This window comes from Mirounga angustirostris, unplaced genomic scaffold, assembly GCF_029215605.1.
Source record: "Mirounga angustirostris isolate CCGP_5_RB_7025 unplaced genomic scaffold, mMirAng1.0.hap1 SCAF_2, whole genome shotgun sequence".
Classification (NCBI taxonomy): Eukaryota; Metazoa; Chordata; class Mammalia; order Carnivora; family Phocidae; genus Mirounga; species Mirounga angustirostris.
The window spans coordinates 102,446,130-102,468,512 of record NW_026991710.1 but is presented as its reverse complement, the minus strand read 5'-3'; the positions used below and the strand labels follow the sequence as shown (position 1 = coordinate 102,468,512).

At 35.2% G+C, this 22,383-nt stretch overlaps 1 protein-coding gene across 4 annotated transcripts in view; it reads right to left on the bottom strand.

The window, feature by feature from the left end:
• The window catches only part of AFG2A (AFG2 AAA ATPase homolog A), a 343,557-nt gene that overhangs the window by 302,261 nt on the left and 18,913 nt on the right, over positions 1–22,383 (bottom strand). For all 4 annotated transcript variants that reach the window (XM_054508768.2, XM_045880489.3, XM_045880488.3 and 1 more), the window contains exon 9: positions 21,473–21,728. In XM_054508768.2, coding sequence (XP_054364743.1) covers positions 21,473–21,728 — 256 coding nt within the window. The remainder of the gene's footprint in view (positions 1–21,472; positions 21,729–22,383) is intronic.

Sequence of the window (22,383 nt, the reverse complement as noted above, 5' to 3'; positions counted from 1 at the left end):
GAAAAGCATAAGAAGAAATGATGGTTTTAAAAAAAGACAGAATAGAAAGAGATGGAGGAGTGGAATCAAAATAATAAAATACTGCAGGAGCCAAAAAGATGTTCAACCAAGTCAAAGTTAGAGAAATCAAGAATAACTTAAAAGAGATCATGCTGACCTGGAAAGTGACAGATGCAAATTATTTGTTTTTGCTATTTGCTTGCAGTTTAAACCCTGACAGAACTAAATGTCCTAATTCCCCTTCCTTCACAGCTAAGTTGCCAGATTTAGAGCCCTTTGATCTGTGACAAAGACCTCTAGGCAGCAAAGTCCCTAGCTATGTGCTCTTTGCCTTGGCGTCTTTAATAAAGTGAGACTTTTGTGTTCCAGTGAATGATGAAGGTCCACTTAGAAGAATTCTGGTCTCAGAAACCCCTTAGAAATTCAGCCTAAATAACCAAACTTGTCCTAGGACAGGAGCTAGCTCCATAATGTTAACGGTCTTTTGTCTAAAACATGAATGCTATGCCTCCGTGAATTTTTTTACAAAGATAAAATGATACCATAACTATCATTTTACTTGCTTTCATTTATTTGAACTTTTATAGAGAAACAGAAGCATTGATACAAGGAAAGCAGACACAAACTCCCAAAACAGAAGGCTAGGTATCTTTGCTAGTAAGAAAAAAAAGTGAGTATCTCAACAATATTGAGAAAATCGATCTATAGTAATCTTTCCCAGGAAACTATCAATTATTTTCAATGTGAGGAAGGGGTTTGGAAAAAAAGACAATATATTGTTTTGAAAAGCATATACAATATTATAAGTGTATATTTATGAAATAGCAAAACATCTGTGATTTCAAATGCAAACTACAGAATTTAGAGCTGGGCAAAAATTTCTACATCTATGAAGATAGCAAGAAAAAAACAAGTAACTCCCAAAGACAGGAAAGGCAAAAAAATAAAGATAGGAGTTTTCAAAAGTTAAGAAATAGTGAAACAGAAAGACTGATTCTGTTATGAACATATCCAAATGATAGATAACATATATTTACCTACTATTTCTCATATAAATATAAAATTAAAAGACAAAAGTGAGCCACTACTGAGCCTATCAATCAAGAGTTGAAAAATAAAGGTTTGAAGTAAAGTCATTCCAGCTAGTAAAGACAGTAGATTAAATCCAAGCACTTACTTTTGCTCCCTCCTAAAACCCCACTACAATGAGTATAAGGGGACTTTTTTTAAAGAAACATAAACCTGGAAGGGCAAACAGGAGAGAAAACAATGTAATAGCAACAAAAATTTTGGAAACTGAACAGCAAATGAACAAGTAGTAACTGAATATAACTGACCCAGGAAAGCTGACACACTAACATACAGTGAGAAAAATCTGAGAGGAACCAGATTTATGCCAATAGATGCCCCTCCTATTCACCCTACCCATGTATAATCAAAAAAGCTCGAAGTTGGACAGCATAAATCACTTCTGGAAAAAAAAAAAAGAGAGAGAGAGAGAAAAATCAGGGTTAGAAATAGAAAAATGGAAGGTTAGGAGAGAAGTCTATTAGGAAGCAGTTAGATCATCAAGATCCCCACCCTAATTGCATGGAGTCAAATATCTTCTCCTGTACCCTACCTCTAAAGATGTCTTCTCTCAGTAACACAAACCATTTCTGAATTGAGGGGACCCCAAAGTACAGCCAGAGACAAGGGAATCATATTGAATAGAGAAATTAGTGAGACTCCCCTCCCTCCTTCTCCACTCTGCTCTTCCCCACTGCTCCCAGAGTTTACTATCAGGATACACCTACCACATATGTAGGTAAAAGATCCTTCTACAAAGGTACCAGCCCAAGAGGAAAGACTAAGGATACTGACGGGTTCATTCACCCAAGGAAAGGGCCCATGCAGAACTCACTACACGGAAGACCACAAGCTCACAAGCCCCAGCAATTCAGACCACCTAATCAATTTTTAGGAACTCCACTCTCAAATATGAGAAAACACCCGAAGATCACCAGATATCTAAGGATGCCTTCTAACAAGCACTGTAAAGAAACAAAATACATAGAAAAAAAAAAAAGCAACATAGAAGAGCCAGCGATAATGTAAGAAGAAACAAATACAAGAGCAGTGGTGCCCTGAAAGATAATTTGGGTAATTTAAGGATTGCAAGCAGTTGGGACCTAGAGAAAGGCTAGCAAGTTTTTGCCTCCCCTCCCCCCAAAAAACCAAGAACTATTCTTTAAATAGAGGTAAAGAACCTGCTCAAGATGAGTTTCTAATGAAGTAATAAGATCAACAAGAGATGCTGAGCAGAGGCTGAGATAACCCCAGAGCCCACTATGACCATGTAGAGGTAGCAAGGAAGGGAGCATGCAGTTAGTATGAAAGAGTACACAAAACACTCTACTTCTTTCTTGTAATTGTCTTCCTTTTCTGTTCATTTCTGCCTAATCTGTATTAAATATTTGTTTTCTAGAGCCTATTATTCTTTTTTTAAAGATTTTTTAGGGGCGCCTGGGTGGCTCAGTCGTTAAGCGTCTGCCTTTGGCTCAGGTCATGATCCCAGGGTCCTGGGATCGAGCCCCGCATCGGGCTCCCTGCTCGGCAGGAAGCCTGCTTCTCCCTCTCCCACTCCTCCCCCTGCTTGTGTTCCCTCTCTCACTGTGTCTCTCTCTGTCAAATAAATAAATTTTAAAAATCTTAAAAAAAAAAAAAAAAGATTTTTTAATTTATTTATTTGCCAGAGCAAGAAAGCACAAACAGGGGTAGCCCCAGAGGGAGAAGGAAAAGCAGGCTCCCCGCTGAGCAGGGAGCCAGATGTGGGCCTCGATCCAGGACCCTGGGATCATGACCTGAGCTGAAGGCAGACACTTAACCAACTGAGGCATCCAGGCATCCTTTCATTTGTATCTTCTTTTCTCTCTCACCAAAAATACCAATAGTATACTCCTGTCTCTTGAATGGACCTTGGTCTGACTTCATAATCTTAAAAATCTTTTCAAAGAATGAATTTTTTTAACTTTGTTGTTTTGCTCTGTATTCCATTAAATCTAACCTTATATTTTTAATTTCCCTCCTCTTGGGTTTATTCTATTGATCTTTTCCAAATACTCAAGCTGAATGCAGTTATTTTTAACCCTTATTTCCTAATAAAATATATTTATTCTGATTTCATCTTAGAGAATATTTAAAACAGAATTTTTACTAACATTCTATTCTTAATATCTAATTTGCTGTATGATGTCTTTTGTAGCTCACAGAGAATATTTAAATATTATCTGATTTAGTTTTCAATTGTACCACTTATTAAATTACTGACTTTTAGCTTGAAAATCATGCTTCCATACCCAGCTCTGAGGCTGAGACTGCCAACTACTTTTTTGCTCCATGGTAGACTTTGCCAATGCTAGAGCAAAGCTGAAGAGGGAAGAAGGGACTTTATGTCCCACAGACTTCCCATCTGTTTGCTATTCCCGTGACCATCATTCTACCAACCCTTAGGGGACACCAGCACAAACCTAGCAGTGTTACCTTCTCAGAACACTGAGTTAGCGTTCAGAGTATCAGGCTGGTGCTCTTCAGGCATCTGAGTTACAGCTCATCTCCTAGGTTTTAATAATTTCAACTTTTCCCTTTGTTTTCCCAGCCTCAGGAGTGATAGCTCCTTCCTGTAGCTGCTACCTTCCTTTCAATTACCTAGTTAACAATTTTATAATTGGTTATCAATTCTTTTTTTTTTTAAAGATTTTATTTATTTATTTGAGAGAGAGAATGAGAGACAGCACGAGAGGGAAGAGGGTCAGAGGGAGAAGCAGACCCCCTGCCGAGCAGGGAGCCCGATGCGGGACTCGATCCTGGGACTCCAGGATCTTGACCTGAGCCGAAGGCAGTCGCTTAACCAACTGAGCCACCCAGACGCCCCGGTTATCAATTCTTTATATGAAATTTTCTCTGTAAAAGTAACTGGTATAGGTTCTATCTCCTAATTGGATCATGACAGAAATAACAATCCCATGAGATTTTTTTAGAATTATCCTTTTTGTCTCTCCTGATTATATATATATATTGACTGACGCTTTTAATAAGTGAGAGCAAAATCACTCAAACATTTTAGGAGGATAATGTAACTTGACTCCCCAAATCCAAATATGAACAAGAAAAAAATGTTTCTCCCTTATGGGCATAGGGCAAAAGTTCTAAAGAAGAAACTAGCTAACTAAATCCAACAGTGTACTAAAAAATCCATATATTCACAAAGAGTTTATCTCTGAAATAAAAGGCCAGTTCATCAGAAAAACTATAAACCCACCACACTGACTGAATTGAGAGTAATTATTTTTACTGATCTAGAAAAAAAATATTTGGTAAGATTCAACATCTATTTGCAATGATAAAAATAATTTAAAAGGCTCTTAGCAAAGTGTATTTGATTAAGATTATATTCCAGAAATCTTTAACAAACACTACACTTAATGAAAAGACCTTATATGCATTCTCTAAAATTGGCAACAAGACAAAGATGCCACTATTACTATTACCGGATAATTTCATCGTGGGGGTCCTGGCTACTAAGAATATAAAAAAAATAAAAGTGAGAAAAAGGTAAAAGGATGGAAAGAGACAAAACTTCCATTATTTGCATATGACAATCATCTAACCAGAAAAGCCAAAAAGATCAGAAGAAAACTAGTAGAATTAATAAGAGAGTTAGAGGCGCCTGGATGGCTCAGTAGTTAAGCGTCTGCCTTCGGCTCAGGTCATGATCCCAGGGTCCTGGGATCAAGCCCCGCATTGGGCTCCCTGCTCCGCGGGAATCCTGCTTCTCCCTCTCCCACTCCCCCGCTTGTGTTCCTGCTCTCGCTAACTCTCTCTGTCAAATAAATAAATAAAATCTTTAAAAAAATAAAAAAAAAAATAAGAGAGTTAAACAAGGCTGAAGACTGACAAAAAAATTATCAATATAAAACTTCTCTACACCAAGAAGAGCAAATTTAAAAAACAATTAAAAAAAAAAGACACCATCTGCAATAATCACAAAAATGATATATTAGCTAGAAATTAACCTAACAAAAAAACATATAAGACCTCTATGGAGAAATTTTAATAAAGAGTAAGATATGAATAAAAGAGTGACAACATTCCAGGTTCTTGAATGAGAAAACAATACCATAAAAATATCCATTACATTCAAAATAATCTACTTATTTTAAATGCAGTCCCAATCAAAATGCCAATTGTATATTTTTGGTAAATCAGAATAAACTTTCTCTAAAAATAGGATTGAAGAATAAAGGCCTATATATAACTAAGTCAACAATAATGCAAGTAAATAAGTAGGATTTATCTTACCAGATATTAAGATATACTACAATTAGTAGTATTAAAAATAGCATGTAAAAGTTATAAAACCAAAGAGACCACAACGGGACACAGGGTTCAGAGACAGATCCATACATATATAAATTTAATATACGATAAAGCTCTGATAATCTATCACAAATCAGTGAAGAAAGCATAGAGTATTTAGTAGTTGGTAACTGAATAACGGGAAAATTGGTTCATTGTGTGACTCCCTAGGCACTGGGTCTCCAATGAATTATCCCCGTAGACAACATTTCATACATGCTGATTCACCTCATTGCTGGAGGAATTAAACATGTCTTATGTGTCTCCACTAGGAGAGAACTCTTAGAAGTTTGTACCAAGTTTCTTCCACACTTTGCCCCATGTGCCTTCTCCCTTTGTTGACTCTTCCTTGTATCCTTTGCACTGTAATAAATCACAGTAGTCAGTATAACTATATGCTAAGTCCTGTGACTCCTCCTGGTGAAGCATCAAACTTAGGCATGGTCATAGAGACCCCAAATATGTAGACAAATACAAATGAATAAGAATTGTATAAAACAACATTTGGGGGGTAAAGAGAATCAAAGTATTCCCAAAGTGTTTGTACTGTTTTTGCATTAATCTCTAATAAGTCAAGGAGACATAATACAATATGTAGGATAACCACTAAAAACAAATTAAAATGTATAATGAAAAAGATAACAGGAGAAAGGTAAAATAATAAAAATACTTGCCTATTCCAAGAGAAGGCAAGAAAACAGAGGGGGGGAAACAGAAAAGGTGGAATAAATAGAAAGAAGGCAGATTAAATCTAAATATTTAAGATATAATCCAAATTTAAATGTATTATATACATGAATTAAGACTGACAGCACAGATGGATTAAAAAAATAACCCCTCCCCCAAATAAATAAAACCCAAATTTGTGCCGTTTATAAAAGATGTATTCTAAAAATACAAAGATGGAAAGATTGAAAGTAAAAGAATAGAGAGGGATGGTGCCTGGGTGCCTCAGTCGGTTAAGCATCTGCCTTTGGTTCAGGTCATGGTCCGAGGGTCCTGGCATCAAGCCCTACATCAGGCTCCCTGAGCATGGGGACTCTGCTTCTCTCTCTCCCTCTGCCTCTCACCCCTGCTCGTGCACTCGCTCTCTCTTAAATAAATAAAATCTTAAAAAAAAAAAAAAATAGAGAAAGAAATACCATGCAAACAAAAAAGAAAATAAAAGAGTGCTCCTATATTGACTATCAAATAGACTTTAAGCAAGAGGTATTACTAAACATTTCAGGATAATAAAAGGGTCAATCCACCAAGACTATATAAAATTCTAAATTAATACATACCTAGTAACAAAAGTCTCATGATATAAAAAGCAAAATTAAGTAGAACTGAAAGGAGAAATGGACAAATGTGCAACTCACAAATTTTAACATATTTCCCTTATATACATTTATAGATATATAAATATACATATTTATAGAAGATATAAAAATAAAATTAGCCCACTTACCCTAATAGGCATATATAGAAAAAAAAAAATCTAAAATAGTAAAATATCCATGCTTTCAAGAGTACCTGGAAGGTGTACCAAAACTGACATATGCTGAGACACAAAGCAACTCTCTGTATATTTTAAGTAGTGAAATCAAAAAGTGTATGTTCTCTGACCACAGTAAGAATTAATATTAAAAATCAGTAACAAGGGCGCCTAGGTGGCTCAGTTGTTAAGTGGCTGCCTTCGGCTCAGGTCATGATCCCAGGGCCCTGGGATCGAGTCCCACATCGGGCTCCCTGCTCAGCGGGAAGCCTGCTTCTCCCTCTCCCACTCCCCCTGCTTGTGTTCCTGCTCTTGCTGTCTCTCTCTCTGTCAGATAAATAAATAAAATCTTTAAAAAAAAAAAAAATCAGTAACAAAAAGATACCAAAAAATACATTACGTATTTGGAAATTAGTCAATATATTACCAAATTACTCATGGGTCAAAGAAAAAAAATCAAATAAACATTATAATTTTTAAGAACTAAATAATAATGAAATATAACATGAAAATTTGTGGGATGTTGTTAAAGCTGTACTAAAAAAACAGTGATGGGCATAATGCACATATTAGGAAAGAAAAAAGGCTGACAGTCAATGAGATGCTCATCTTATAAAATGAAAAATAAAATACACCAAAAAAGAAAAACAGTAGGAGGGAAATAATGAAGTTAATGAAATAGAAAACAAATATATAATAAAAAAAAATTAAAGCCAAAGTTTTATTCCCTGAAAAGGCTAATAAAACATATAAACCTATGGCCAGATGAATCAGGGCATGGTCTCACCAGTGTGAGAAAAGACACATTACCAATATCAAGAATGAAAAATAAGATATCACTACAGAACCTACAGATACTGAAAAGCCAGTAACAGAATACTAGGAATAACCTTGTAGCAAATAATTTGAAAATTTATATGAAATGAAGAAATTTCTAGGAGAAAAAGCTTATTAGTACACAAACAAAAAAAAGCACATAACTGAATATTCCAATAGCTATTAAATAAATTTATTCTGTAATTAAAACTTTTTTCACAGACAAAATTCCAAACACAAATGGCTTCATTGGAAAATGTTATGAAGTATTTAAGGATGAGTATAACACTAAGCTTACAAAAACTCTTCCAGAGAAAAATAAAAGCCAGAAAAATTCCCAAACTGACTCATAAGGCCAGCATAGCCATGTTCCTCAAATCTTAAGAGTACATTATAAGTAAACAAAATTAAAAATGAAGCTCTCTCATGAACATATGTGCAAATATCCCAACCAAAACATCAGCAAAAATGTAAATAAAAGATTATACATCATGACAAGATGGCTATGTTCCAAGAATATGAGGTTGGTTTCACATGTATAATGAAAAAGATAACAGGAGAAAGATAAAATAATAAAAATACTTGAAAATCAATGAACACCATTCTCCATATTATTAGAAGAGAAACAATATTGATTATTTCAAGAGACACAGATAAGTAATATCATAAAAAAATCAACAGTTAATTATAAAAATCAACCAGGACTAGATGGAAATTCTTTACTAGAATAGCTACAAAAAACATGGAGTAAATATAATTCTTAACTGTAAAATGTTAGAAACTTTCTCCCTAGGATCAAGAATGAGATAATAACTTATTACTTATACTAAAGATGATGTTAGAAATCCTAACCAGTGCAATAAGGCAAAAAAAGAAATAATAAGCATAGAGATTAAAAAGAATGAAATAAAACTGTCATTATCATACAGTCTATATGTAGACTGTATACATGCAAGGCTATAACATAATCATATACATAGAAAACTCAAAGAATCTATTTATACACTATTAAGACTAATAAGTGAATTTATTAAGGCAGGCAGACACAAAGTTAATACACAAAAATTTCCTTTCCTAGGTAACAGCAAAAAAACCCCAAAACTACAAAGTAAAATTACTGCATTCAAAAAACCCTAAATACCTAAGAATAAATATAATGAACATTATGCAAGACTTCTTCACAAAAAACTTAGAGAGAAACTGAAGACCTAAAATAAGTGAGGGGATCTACCATATTCATGGATTGCAAAGATGTTAACTTTCTAATTCTCCCCAAATTGATCAAGAGACTTAAAAATTCCAACTGAAATCCAGTTTGGGGTGGGGGAAGCCTACCGAGCTGATTTTTTTGTAAAGATTTATTTATTTGAGAAAGAGAGACAGACAGAGACAGAGAGGAGCAGGGGCGTGGGGAGAAAAAAGGGAGAGAGAAACCCAAGCAGCCAGGCTGATTTTTCAAGTTATAAGTAAATGCAAAGGGCTAAGAACAGTTGAGACAACACTGATGAAGAAGAAAAAAGGAAGGCAGAGTACTTATGCTCCAGAAATTAAAGCTTTTAATAAAGCTGAAGTGATTAAAGACATTTCAGTAATTCACACAAGGATAAAGAGGTCAAAGAAACAGAACAGAGAATTCAGAATAAACTCAAACTCTTGATTTAGGACAAAGGTAACATGCAGAGCAAGGAAAGACAGATGCTCATTTCATTAACTGGTGCTGGTAAAACTGATTACCTACGTGGAAAAAGGGTATATATTATAGATGGTAATGTGAAAGACAATAAAACATCTTTAGGATTAAAGAAGATAATATAAAATATTCATGACAGTGGAATTAACATAGATTTCTTTTTTCTTTCTTTTTTTTTTTTTTTTAAGAGAGAAACAGAGTGCGTGAGCAGGGTGGGGCACAGGGAGAGAGAATCTTAAGCAGGCTCCATGCCCAGCATGCAGAGTGAAACTCAGGGCTTGATCTCACGACCCCAAGATCATGACCTGAGCCAAAATCAAGAGTCAGATGCTTAACCAACTGAGCCACCCAGGTGCCCCGACAAATTTCTTAAACTGAATGCAAAAATCACTAGTCACAAGGGAAAATACTGATAAACTGGTTTCATTATATTTATATACATTATAATAAATATATTATATAGTCACAAACTTCTGTTCCTCCAAAGAGAATATGAAGAGAATAAAAATCAGAAGACATTAAAATATACATATATATATCCAAAGGTCTCATAACCAAACTATATTAAGAATTCCTACAAATCAATGATTTTTTTTAAAAAGCTACACAATGGAAAAATTGAATACATACCTGAATAGTAAAAAAAGTTCTGTGAATTGTCTATACAGAAGCCTTTATTACTCTTAGTATCAGTGAGGGCTTAGTAAATAAGTTGATTTGTGTGCAAAATATACTACACTTTGCACAGTATGTATTGTGTATACGATTTACAGTCCTCACAGTGAGTTTTCATTTTCAGAATATGTTTATACAAATGGTTATGTTTGGTATGGGACTGGGAGTGAGAAAGAAAAAAAAACAGGACTTGAGGAGAGATAAGAGCATTCCTTATGTTTAATTAATGTGAAAGTATTTTTAAAAAACAGTTCTCGATAAGAGAAGCACTATGCCATACCTGCATTACTTACTCGCCAATTCAGTTACAGTTCATATTAAAGGCAACTATTAAAATATTAGCCACTGAGAAAATATACATTCATCAACCACAAGTTACTCCTTCACAGGCACTCTTCTTCAATATTAATTCATTTATTCACTCATTCAAAATATTCACCGTGTACCTCCTAAACATTATTTATTCAACAAATGTATTGAGCTCTTACATGTACGAGTCCACAAGAGCAAGAAGCAGATAAAACTCTCATAGTCTGTTTAAAAGAGAAGACACGTAATGGCAATTATTATAAACTGTGCCGAATATTATGACATGGAAAGAACAAAGTGGTACAAAAACACATGTCAGGGACCTCTAACCCAGTTTTGTGGGATTAGTGACAGTTTGGAGTTAGACAACCTTCAGAGAAATCATTTAGTATATTCTTCTATTTCACAAATGAAGAGAGACTAAAATGTGGATCCAACCTAGTCAGACCTGAAAAATGAGCTGATGTTAAACTGGTAATGTGAGAATTGAGGCCACAGAGGCAGCAGAATATTCTAGGCAGAGGGAATAGTATATAAAAAGGCCTAGGGACAAGAATTAGCATAACTTTAGAGATTATGAGGCCCTGTAGAACAATAAAAGACAAAACCCCTGTCCTTAAAACAATTCACACTTAGAAACATAAAACAATATGTTTTAAATAAACCTAAATCCATCTCTATTAATTTGTTCACAGATATTGGAGAAGACAACATGCAGCACTGTCAGAAACGGAAAAAAAAAACAATATGGAGGGGCGCCTGGGTGGCTCAGTCCTTAAGCGTCTGCCTTCGGCTCAGGTCATTATCCCAGGGGCCTGGAATCGGGCTCCCTGCTCAGCGGGAAGCCTGCTTCTCCCTGTCCCACTCCCCCTGCTTGTGTTCCCTCTCTCGCTGTGTCTCTCTCTGTCAAATAAATAAATAAAATCTTAAAAAAATATATGGAAAATTACAGATTTGTAAAGCTATAAAAATTTAAGGGATCCATGAAATTCCTGCCATAGGCCTTCTAATTCTTTCCCAATCTAAGGTTCCATGATTCTAGACTCTATATAGAGCTACTCTATTTTATACAAATGCTTTTTGAAAATAATGTACAAGTTGAAACAGAATTTATATGAATTAAATGTTAAATGTATATCAGAGCTTGCAAAAATTAAAGATCCCTGGAGCTATTATATTAATGCAACCAATTCTCTGTGGTCCTAGATCTGCCACTAGCTCAGGTGTCACTACATAAAACTTAGCCTCTTTGGTCATATGTTATCTCAATAACTTATTAAATGGAAAAAATAAAATATATTTTATCTAAATTATTTTTTCAGCTTTAAAATTTTATGATGCTAAGCTTAAATGACTGGACATCATCCATTCCTAATCAGGCAATACTAGAATCTTTGCCAAGAAATTAAATTTTTTAAAAATACACATATTTTTATAAATCAGAAGTACACAATTAACTAGAGGAGCAAATGGACACATGTACACCATCAGCGAATATAGCTTAGGGCAAGCAATCTATGACATTTCCTTTTCTTACGAAGTTTAAAGTTAATTTTTAAAATGTAAACAAAAACAGAAGCAGTACATCTATGTTCTTAAAAAACACAACTTTGAGAGACAAAAAACAGGTGTAGTTAATTAAACAATAAATTTGGATCATTTTGTTTTAATTATTCTATTTTCCAGTGCTCTCAAAAGTTTTGAGAATGGAAAACAAGACACAATGAAGAAAAGTCAAAATGCCCAGGCAAGCCTAAGGCCAACACATTCTTTCCAGTCTAAAACATGTTCCCCCTCAAGCTCTGCATCACTATCCAGAAATAATCACTTCCGGATAAGAGCAATTACTCTAAATTCATGTTCTTCAAAACCATCTGCTCCAAATTCAATCAACAAATATCATCTTGCCTTACACATATGGAATCGACAATTTTATACCCAGTGCTTACTAAATAATGACATTATTTCTGAGACTGCAATTAAGTTCCTTCATTGGAAACTAACAATGAACTTAAACAGATCACAGGAATAATGCTTTTCAGAATTACTACCTACCCTACAGACATTTAATTATATGACAAAGTAACATGAAACATGGCATCTGGATGTCAGATTTGAATTATAAAAGTTGAGCATAAAATTTCCTCAGGCACATGAAGACTGAAAGCAACTATAATAAAATTTGTCTCCTTTTTTAAAATATATTTTTTTCAAAATATCCAAACTATAGAAAATTTCTGTTTTATCTGGAGTCTTTACTCTCCCTCAACTCAATATTAAGTACAGACAAGGTGGTAAGTACCACCTGATACATCACTGGAAGAGTTCCATTTCTCACTGCTCATTAATACAAAAGAAATCAAACAAAATACCCTCAAAGAGGGTATTGTGGTTCTTGCTTTATTTATACCTCAAGTGAATGGTGTAACGTAAGCTGACTGCAGGAGCCAAGTCTATTCTGAAGCCACTATCACTTTCAAAAGTTGCTTTTAAAAGTAATAGCACTACAGAAGGCATACTGGTCTCAAGACCTGAATCTTGGGCCAAGATTTCACCCACTGCTTGAACCTGGATGGATCACAGAGTCTGTCCTCATCTATGAAATAAGGGAATTTAGTAATGATTTCTGAGAGGGTCTTCTAGTTCTAAAACATCAAGATAAATTCACTTCACCACTCCCAGGTTTAACAAACTTTCCTAAAAATATAGCTTTTAGTTTCAAATTTTTAATATCAAATTATTTACTTATGTTAAATGTTGAGTTTAAAAAAAAAAAAAAAGATAGTTGACTACAGCACAATTCTTATGCCAAGACAGGTTGAAGATTTACAGCTTGGTGGACTAGAGCAAGGCCCAGGTCAGAGAAGAGGAACCAGGAAAATAACGATGGAATATAACCTGATCTGATTTTGACATGAGGAGGAAAAGGGGCACAGATGCAGCAAAGGCAGAGGGCAGGCCAACTATATTCATCCCTTTTTTCCGGAACATACAAAACTCTAAATAACAACACAACATTAAAATTGAAAAAGCAGTTCACAAGTACTATCTCTGTTCCCTCAACTTTCAATCACTTAATTTATCACAGTCTAGCAGCTAGCCACAGGACCCCACTAGAACTACTCTCTTCCAAGGCCCCCATGATTTCCCAGGTAAGAAACTAACCGATTGATGTCACTGTGGTCACGAATACTGTTGATCCTAGCTCCACTACTTATTTCCTGTGTGATCTTAGGAAAGTTCCTTAACCTCTCCGACCTAAGTTTCCTCACCTATAAAATGAAGATAACCTTATAAAGCATGCGGTGAGTAAAAAAATGCATCAATATGTGTAAGGCAATTCAAGCAATGGCTAACACATTGGATTAGTGGTAACTAATACAATATTAATTCTAATTGCTTCCTCTCTGCAATCTTCCCTCATTTGAGTCACCACTTTCTTTCGGTTCTCTTCCCATCTCCTAGCCACTCCCCAGTCTCCTATACCAGATCTTTTCTTTTTTTTTTTTTTTTAAAGATTTTACTTATTTATTTGACAGAGAGAGACACAGGGAGAGAGGGAACACAAGCAGGGCGAGTGGGAGAGGGAGAAGCAGGCTTCCCGCCGAGCAGGGAGCCCAATGCGGGGCTCGATCCCAGGATCCTGGGATCATGACCTGAGCTGAAGGCAGACTCAGGCACCCAGGCACCCAGGCGCCCCTACCAGATCTTTTCTAACAAGCCAACCACTGAATGGTGGTATCCCCCAGGACCCTTCTTTTCTCCTTATTAGCATTCTAAAACCTTCCTGATCACTCACAAACACCCAACACACACAGGTACTGTGATAACCTGTTACTCTGCAGTACCTGCCCGTGCACACTGAGTTCTAAGAGGAGAGGGTCCAAGTCCGTCTTGTTCATTGAGGCAGACCTAGCACCCAGTGCAGTGTGTGGCTCAATAAATGAATAAATGTCTGAATTCCACTTACTCTAAGTGATTTCATTCATTTCAATGGCTTCCATCACCATCTAACTGCTGACAGTTATCTCTAACCAAGACTCTCATCTCCAAAGCCTGCAATTCAAAGTCCTGCACCTCAGACAATGTAAGGATAAGGAGGGTTGGGAGGTGGAAGACAGACTGGGCAGGAAGCAGGTAACACCACAGTCCAGACAAGCACAAAAGAAACAGTTCATTTTTTTTTAAAAGCTCAAATTCTGAATAAATTTTGAAAATCAAGCTGACAGGATCTGATAAAGATTAAATAAAAAATAACTCTTAGAAATAACTTATTTAGACAGACTGATTTTTTATTTCTGTGATTGCTTTAATTAGGAAGAAAACCTTTCCTCAAGTTTCCTCTTTTATAGTCTTGGCAAGACAACTCAGAAAATTTCCACCAGTGAAGTAAATGGTATCTATCACTGAGAGCTTAAACAGAATCAAAACTACCACCTGTTTCTCTGAAACAAACCATTTGGCTTCAGTCATTTCAAATGAAGAATAAAAGTAATATTAAGATACCCAATTCACTGACCAAAAAAAAAAAAAAAAAAATTCTACCTCTTATAAAAAAAAAAAAATCCACCATTATTTATGCAGTGTTGCTCACAACATCACACATAAAACTATCACTACATTTCATAATTACAAAACAGAGGAGAAAATTCATTGTTTCAGGAGATTTTACACTGCATAATTACTGCTTGTTTATCCAGCTACAATAATGAATAAAGATATCCATTATAAGAAGCATTAATTAAAATGATGATCATGATACATCAATTTCATTTTGTTGCTCTACTGCAGGCCTCTGGCAGACTCAATGTGGAATGGAGAGGGGCAGGAAGAGTCTGCAACTCTGCCTGTGTATGACATGAGAGCTCCCAAGTTCAGCAAGAAAATCTGTCAGGGAGGCACCCCAAAACCAGTTCTATCAAATTATCTCTAATTTGCATTTTGTTATTGATGGGCAAGACTTTTTTTTTTTTTTTTAAAGATTTTATTTATTTGACAGAGACAGAGACAGCGAGAGCAGGAACACAATGGGCAAGACTTTTAATGATCCAAATTCCGGAAAAATTACTTCTCTAGCAAGGTAAAGGATTCTGCCAGATTTCCCTAACATCTCCTGTACTAGGATAACCAAGAATACTCCATAAAATACTAGTACTGCCAAAATTAAAATAAGCATCCACCAGAGAAATGAACAAATACACACAAAATACGAATTTTTTTTTTAAAGAGAGACAGTGACATTACGAGGTTCTGTATAAATCATAACTACTGCAGCCAGACTACATTTTTAAACCTCCTAAGAACTCTTAAAAAAATATGGTATCCCTGGTTAGCAGGTGAGGAAACAGAAAATAAGAAATTAAATGAGTAGTGTAGCATTTGAATCTACAGCTCACCATAAGCTTAGCACAAAACACCATTACTTCCCTGAACTTCATTTAAAAATACTGAATTTTTGCAGAATCAATTATTTTAATTCTAACTTAGAAAACAACATTGACAGAATTCAAGAAATGGTGGAAAATTTTAGAAAAATCCTTTCATAAGAGCTGGACAGTTGCATACTTTGTGCATAGTAGATCTTCCATAAATTCCTGTTAAAATAGCTAGTGAAGGGTGGGAGAGGGGAGTAGCAGATACAAATATCTCAGAATTCTGGTATAAGACAGATAAAATTTTCCACCTCAAAAAAAGTTTTGTTATAGTAATTAGACTCAGGATTGTTACTTAGACCTACTTAAGTGTAATAATGACAAAATCATTGTTTAAATAAGACTTCTAATTCTTCCTGTCTGTGATGCTATCTTATCAAGGCCCAAATATTTGGTATGAACATGTTGAAATGATATGTAATCAACAAGGATGCTAAAGATAAATTCTTAGGATGTGAAGCAAGTACTTCCTTTCACTGTAAACAAAATGACTGAGTCCACTTCTTGAAGAAATCAAGCTCTATTTATATTCACTATCCTGAAATGGCACAGGCAGCCTTAGAAGGATAAGTTTATAATAAATCCCTATATTTGGAAAACATTGTTGCTAAGCATCTTCTAACATTCAGCAGAGTTTATATAATTCATGTCTCTGCTACATAATTAACATTTCATGTTTTCCAAAAAAGTGTGGTATGCTTATCTATGTTGTTAATTTAAAACATTATAAATTTTGAAGGAATTAATAAAAGGCTATGCAACTAATTAATTAGAAAGGCAGCCTAATCCCAGGAAGAATACAAACATAGACATTATATGTCAGGATGTGTCAGAGTTGAACTTGTAAACAACTTGTCCACTTGAGATAAAGCATTTCAAAATGCAGCTGCTCTCTGCTTAAAAAGGTGAGCTACAAAACATTAGGCTTTTGGACAAGTCACAACATATCAAACCACACTCTAGCTCAAAAATTAATTATAAAAAAAATAACATTTGAAAGTAAGTTTCACACCCAACGCTCCAACATTAAACATTGTATCTGCTCAGATAAAAGATCCAAGTGTTGAAAGCAACACTAGTGTAGTATTTCCAATTTTCACATTCATTATGGAAACAAAGTTAAAAGATACAGAAAATATTTAGTAACACTGGAATAAAAAAATTAGAAAAACTGAGATAAGCACACTGTAGAAGATGACAGCATTACTCTCACAAACTATAGAATAGACTGTAAACCTTCTAGCCTCTGGAAAAGCATGCACAAACAAATTTATTCTACAGGGACTTTGATCTTTTGTATTAGTATCCCACAAACAATAACCTTTAGACTACAAAAACAATGGGAAACATAATTCACTTAGGTTATATGAAATTCTGAACCACTTCATTTGTATGCTATTATTAGACATCTGTGTACCACCCTTTGTTAAAAAGGGCAAGGTTTCTCTGGCTAGAAGGCAGTCCAAGAAGAAGGAAAACCATCAGACAGCCAATGCACAAAAAACTCAAAGAATACACAGGTCCACAAATCTTAAGCAAGCGAACATTCTAGGAAAAACATATATCTATATTTTTATTTGTATTCTTGTTAACTCCTGTTTCCTTAATTGTGGCTTTTCTATCTTTCAGAATTGTCATTTTAAAGTTTTATTCAGAACCATTATATGTACCTATAGGACAAACTTAGACACTTATTTTCTCCTAGAAGGAGAATTAAATGATACAGTTCAGAATAGTACATTACTGTCACATAAACACTCTGGGAAAAACTCAACACCATCAGAGGTTGGAAGAGATTTACAGTCTCTAAATTTATCCAGTTATTTAAATCAGTTACAGTCTCCAAAAATCAGGGTTAGTGGGCCAAGATCACTGTTTTTCAAAGTATAGCCCCTGCACCCACAGCATTGGTATCTCCTATAACTTGATAGAAATGCAAATTCTTGGGCCCCACCTGGACCTAATGAACCTGTAGGATGGAGCCCAGAGTTGTGTTTTAACAAGCTCTACAAGTGATTCTTAGACAGGTTTAAACTGGAGAACTACTGGCCTAAACCAGTAATTTAGAATATTTGCTCATAGCAACTGCAACTGGCTGCTTTAAAATCAGTTGGGAAACATAAATACTGGCTCCAGTTCCCTACTTCCCTTAATTAAACATGGAGAGGGAATGTGTGTGTAGCTTCCCAGGTGAACCTGATGCACAATGAGGCTTAAGAACCAGTCCTAAGTTAGCGGCTCTCAAAGTGTGGTCCCCAAACCAAGAGCATCAGCTGGGAACCTGTTAGAATTCACAAGCAGCAGCCAAAGACTGAATCAGCAACTCTTGGAAAGGAGCATACCCAGCAATCCGTTTTACTAAGCTCTCCAGGAGATTCTGATACATGGTGAAGTCTGAGAACCTCTGCTCTAAGTGATCCATCCTGAATGGAGAACATATGAAATGAATGTGGATTTCGTGGAGAAGAATAACTAGGAGACTAGTTCAAATTTACCACAGAGCTGAGTTTATTCTTCCTATGCTCAATACATACATCATAATATATGGAGATACCCGTGTGTTCAGTATGTAGGATACGCTTATGTCTATTTTACAGCACTTGGAATGTAATCCTACTATTTTTAATGCTTATCGAGTTTTAGAGTTGTTTTATCTTTCCTTTTGAGTTGCACTATTAACCAAATTTATAATTCACTCATGTAAAGTCCATAGGCAGAAATTATAAAATTGTTTCAATGAGAAAATGCATTTAACTTCACAATTGACACTAGTCTGCTTTGTGGCATTATCTCTAAGAACGCTGGGGAAGAAAGCCCTGACTAATCACTTACGTTTATATTATTCAGAAAAACAGGTACAAAAGAGAACACAATAAAGGGCAGAAAGGTCAGGTGTAGGAAGAAAGTAGCTAATAAGGCCAGCACATATTTAGTAAATAACTTGGGTATTTATTTTCCCCTTTCCTTTTTCTAATGCTTCCTATCCTTTCCTTTTGATTTCCCCCCTTTCTTTCTTGTCCTCCCTTATATCTAGGGAATGTCATATTTACAAGGGCACTTAGATATCATCTGCCACAACCGTCTAAATCTACCAATAGAGAAAACTAAGGCTCAGATAAGGCAAAGAACGTGCCCAAGATCACAAGCCTGATTTTAAAAGCAGGTCTGTCCAACTTTCAAAATCTGTTTTCTACTACATTCCCTGCTTCTTTAGAAAAATGCCTTGCAAAAAAATCCTAGTACACTGTTCTTAAACTTTATTCTGCTATACAGAGAATGATACTACATAACACAATATACATATTTAAGACAATATACACAAAACCACATACTTTCCCTACTCTACACTTTACTTATAATGCTAATCTTTTTAAAAACTACCTTCTCATAAACCAATTCATTGCTAGACTAGAGGAAAAAAGAAAATCAGTTCAATACTGATAATTTGAAATTACTATTAAGTCACATTAACAGAAGTTAATATTTATTTACTGCTCGTATGTGCCAAGTATACCCCATCTATCTATCGATCTATCTATCTATCTATCTTCAGGTTGGAGGCCCCTCTCCATCCTTACTTCTGATCCTTTCACAACTTTTTCAATTAATGTAACATAGTAAAGGGTAAAATCTTTCAAATCTTCTTGTCATCCTCCTAAAGTTCTTGGGGGTACTATAGTGCCCATGAAAGTAGATGATCTTATTTACATCTAGCATGTAAATTACATTATCACATTTCCCCTCAACATCTTAGGACAAAATTTATGGACTATACTTACCTTTGAAATAAAAAATTAAATCAAAAAAGCCTTACACCACTTTGACAAAAATGGTGTTTTATGATTTAATTTTGATGCAGAGCATAGATTTGGAATAAAATGACCTTAAGTTTAAATCCTAGCTCTGCCACATACCAGCTATGAGACCTCTCCTGAGCATGATACTTATATCACAGGGTTGATGTGAGGATCAGTCAAAAAAATGTTTACCCTTTCCCACCTTCTCACCACCCCTCATTCTGCCTATAGAACTTTTTTTTTAAGCTTCTTCTTAGATATGATTTTTCTCTAAATAACCACAGCATTTCCTTTCCCCAAAGGGAAAGTCACTACATTCTCCATAGTTTTATGAGTACATATTTCACTGTGTAAGTAGTTATTCACAAATCTCTTTCCTTCTTCAGACTGTGTGTTTCTAGACAGCAAGAATCCCAGAGCCTTCTAGAGTGCATGAAATATATGAGAAAGTAAAAAAAATGTTTGATAAAGGGTACTAAAGAATGAATCCTTGCCTAGATGGGCAAGTCAAAAGCAATACCTACACAGTAATCCACACTCTTCATTTTCACCTAATGGAATGAAGGAAGCAAAGTTATCCACTGATAATTCTGCTTCTTGATTGCTAAGAAATTCATTTCCATGACTAAATCCACCATTTCTTGTGAAGCACAAGAAACTAGTTAGAAAGGGACCTGTCCTAGACCAAAATGCACCAAAAGAATGTTTACGTTTGCCTTGTAATCTACATAACCTATAGTTCCCCCCAACTGTGAGTCCTCTAACATGGAAATTGTGATAGTGCTCAAAAAGAATAAAACAAAACTGATTTTCTCCACCAAGAGGAAGATATTTAAAGACCCCTAAATATCCCTCCCAAATTTTCTTTTCCAACCTGCTTTTGTTCTATAGTCTCTTCTCTGCACATATCGAGCCAGATTAGAAAGATGAAAGGACTTAAAGGAAGGGTCTTTAAAGCCTACTATATTAACTATGAATCAATAATTTGGAAGAAATTACCATATTTCTATACTAAAGCTCTAAAGTAACTAAAAAAACTCAATTTCTTCCATTACCTAAAAGGGCTAAACTTTCTTTAACACACCTTTTGAAAATGTTGGATAGGTCACAAACTAGAACAGCCTTTAGAGGTTACCAGAAAATAAACACATCCTCTTAGGACCAAAAAACAAACAAATAAAAACAAAAACAACAATCAGATATTTTTTCAGTAAATTCTTATTTGCCTGATGAAATATTTCAATAGCTTATAAAAACTGCCCTGATTTGAATACATTTTTTATGGTTAAAATTACTCTGAAAAATTACACAAATGTTAAAAGGTCTTAAGGGCTTCCAAAGCAAAGACAGTTTATGCCGTGGTGAAGTTCTTAAAGTCAAAGAGTCAACTGATTAATAACAGTCCTTATATATTTTCAGACTTAAACATCACCATCACATACTCTGAGGCATAGAATTCTTAGATTTTGCTAAGTACTTTTTCAGCACTTCAAAAAATACAAAGCTGCTCCTTAAGGAAAATTTTGATTCTCCTGTAGGCACTTCTCCCTAATTTCCATAGCACAATATCAATAAATAGTTATCATCAATACTGCCATTAATTCATCTGATGATACATGTGTATGTGTGTGTCTGTGTGTACTTAGGAAAAGTGGGAAAGGATATATGCTGCCATAGTGGTTACCTTCAGGAGGTACGAGTGATTTTTATTTCTTTTTTATAGTTTTCTGAATTATCTAGTTTTCAATAAATATATATTTTATGATTAGAAAAAAATTAGCTATTTCCATTAAGAAATAAGATATAAATTGTAAGTATGTAAATAAACCAGATTTATGAAGCCCATCAATACAGATTCACAGTAGCAAAGCACTCTCACCTGCTTCATTACACAAGGCTTTCAAGTCTGCTCCAACGTATCCATGAGCACTATTTGCCAGCTGTAACAGTTCAACTTCAGTGAGCAAATGGGGTACCCTTTGAAGCAGTTTCTGGAGAATATCTAGCCGATCTGCAGCATTAGGAACTCCAATCTCAATCTCTTTATCAAATCGTCCAGGTCTTCGAAGTGCAGCATCTAAGGCATGAGGGCGATTTGTGGCCCCAAGGACCAACACCTGTCCTTCACTTCCTTCCTTTCAAAATAAAATGAGAATAAATTACACATTCTTCTTCTTCTTTTTTTTTTTTTTTAAGATTTTATTTATTTATTTGAGAGAGAGAGAATGAGAGAGAGCACATGAGAGGGGGGAGGGTCAGAGGGATCCCTGCCGAGCAGGGAGCCCGATGCGGGACTCGATCCCGGGACTCCAGGATCATGACCTGAGCCGAAGGCAGTCGCTTAACCAACTGAGTCACCCAGGCGCCCAATTACACATTCTTCTAATATATATATGTATGTGTGTGTGTGTGTGTGTGTATATATGTATATATGTATGCACTGGCTATATAAACAAGATCTAAGTGTCCAGGCTGCTGTCTTATCATTTACACTTTAATTACTCACCCCACATTTGCCTAAGTTCAGCCTAAATACTCCCTCACTGAGAAAGTTTTCCACTACACACCTTTCCAACTACACTAAGTGATTTCTTTCCCACTTTTGGCATCTAAACTTCACCATTTCATAAATAGGAACATATAACATCCTACCATATAATTGTTCTAATTTGTTTAAGTTGTCCTTTTCCCCTATTTTAAAGCAAAGACTATGACCTGCATATTATTCAAATAGAACAAGGCTCTATTATACAGTTGTCTAAGAAATCTTATTCATATATGGACTGTACT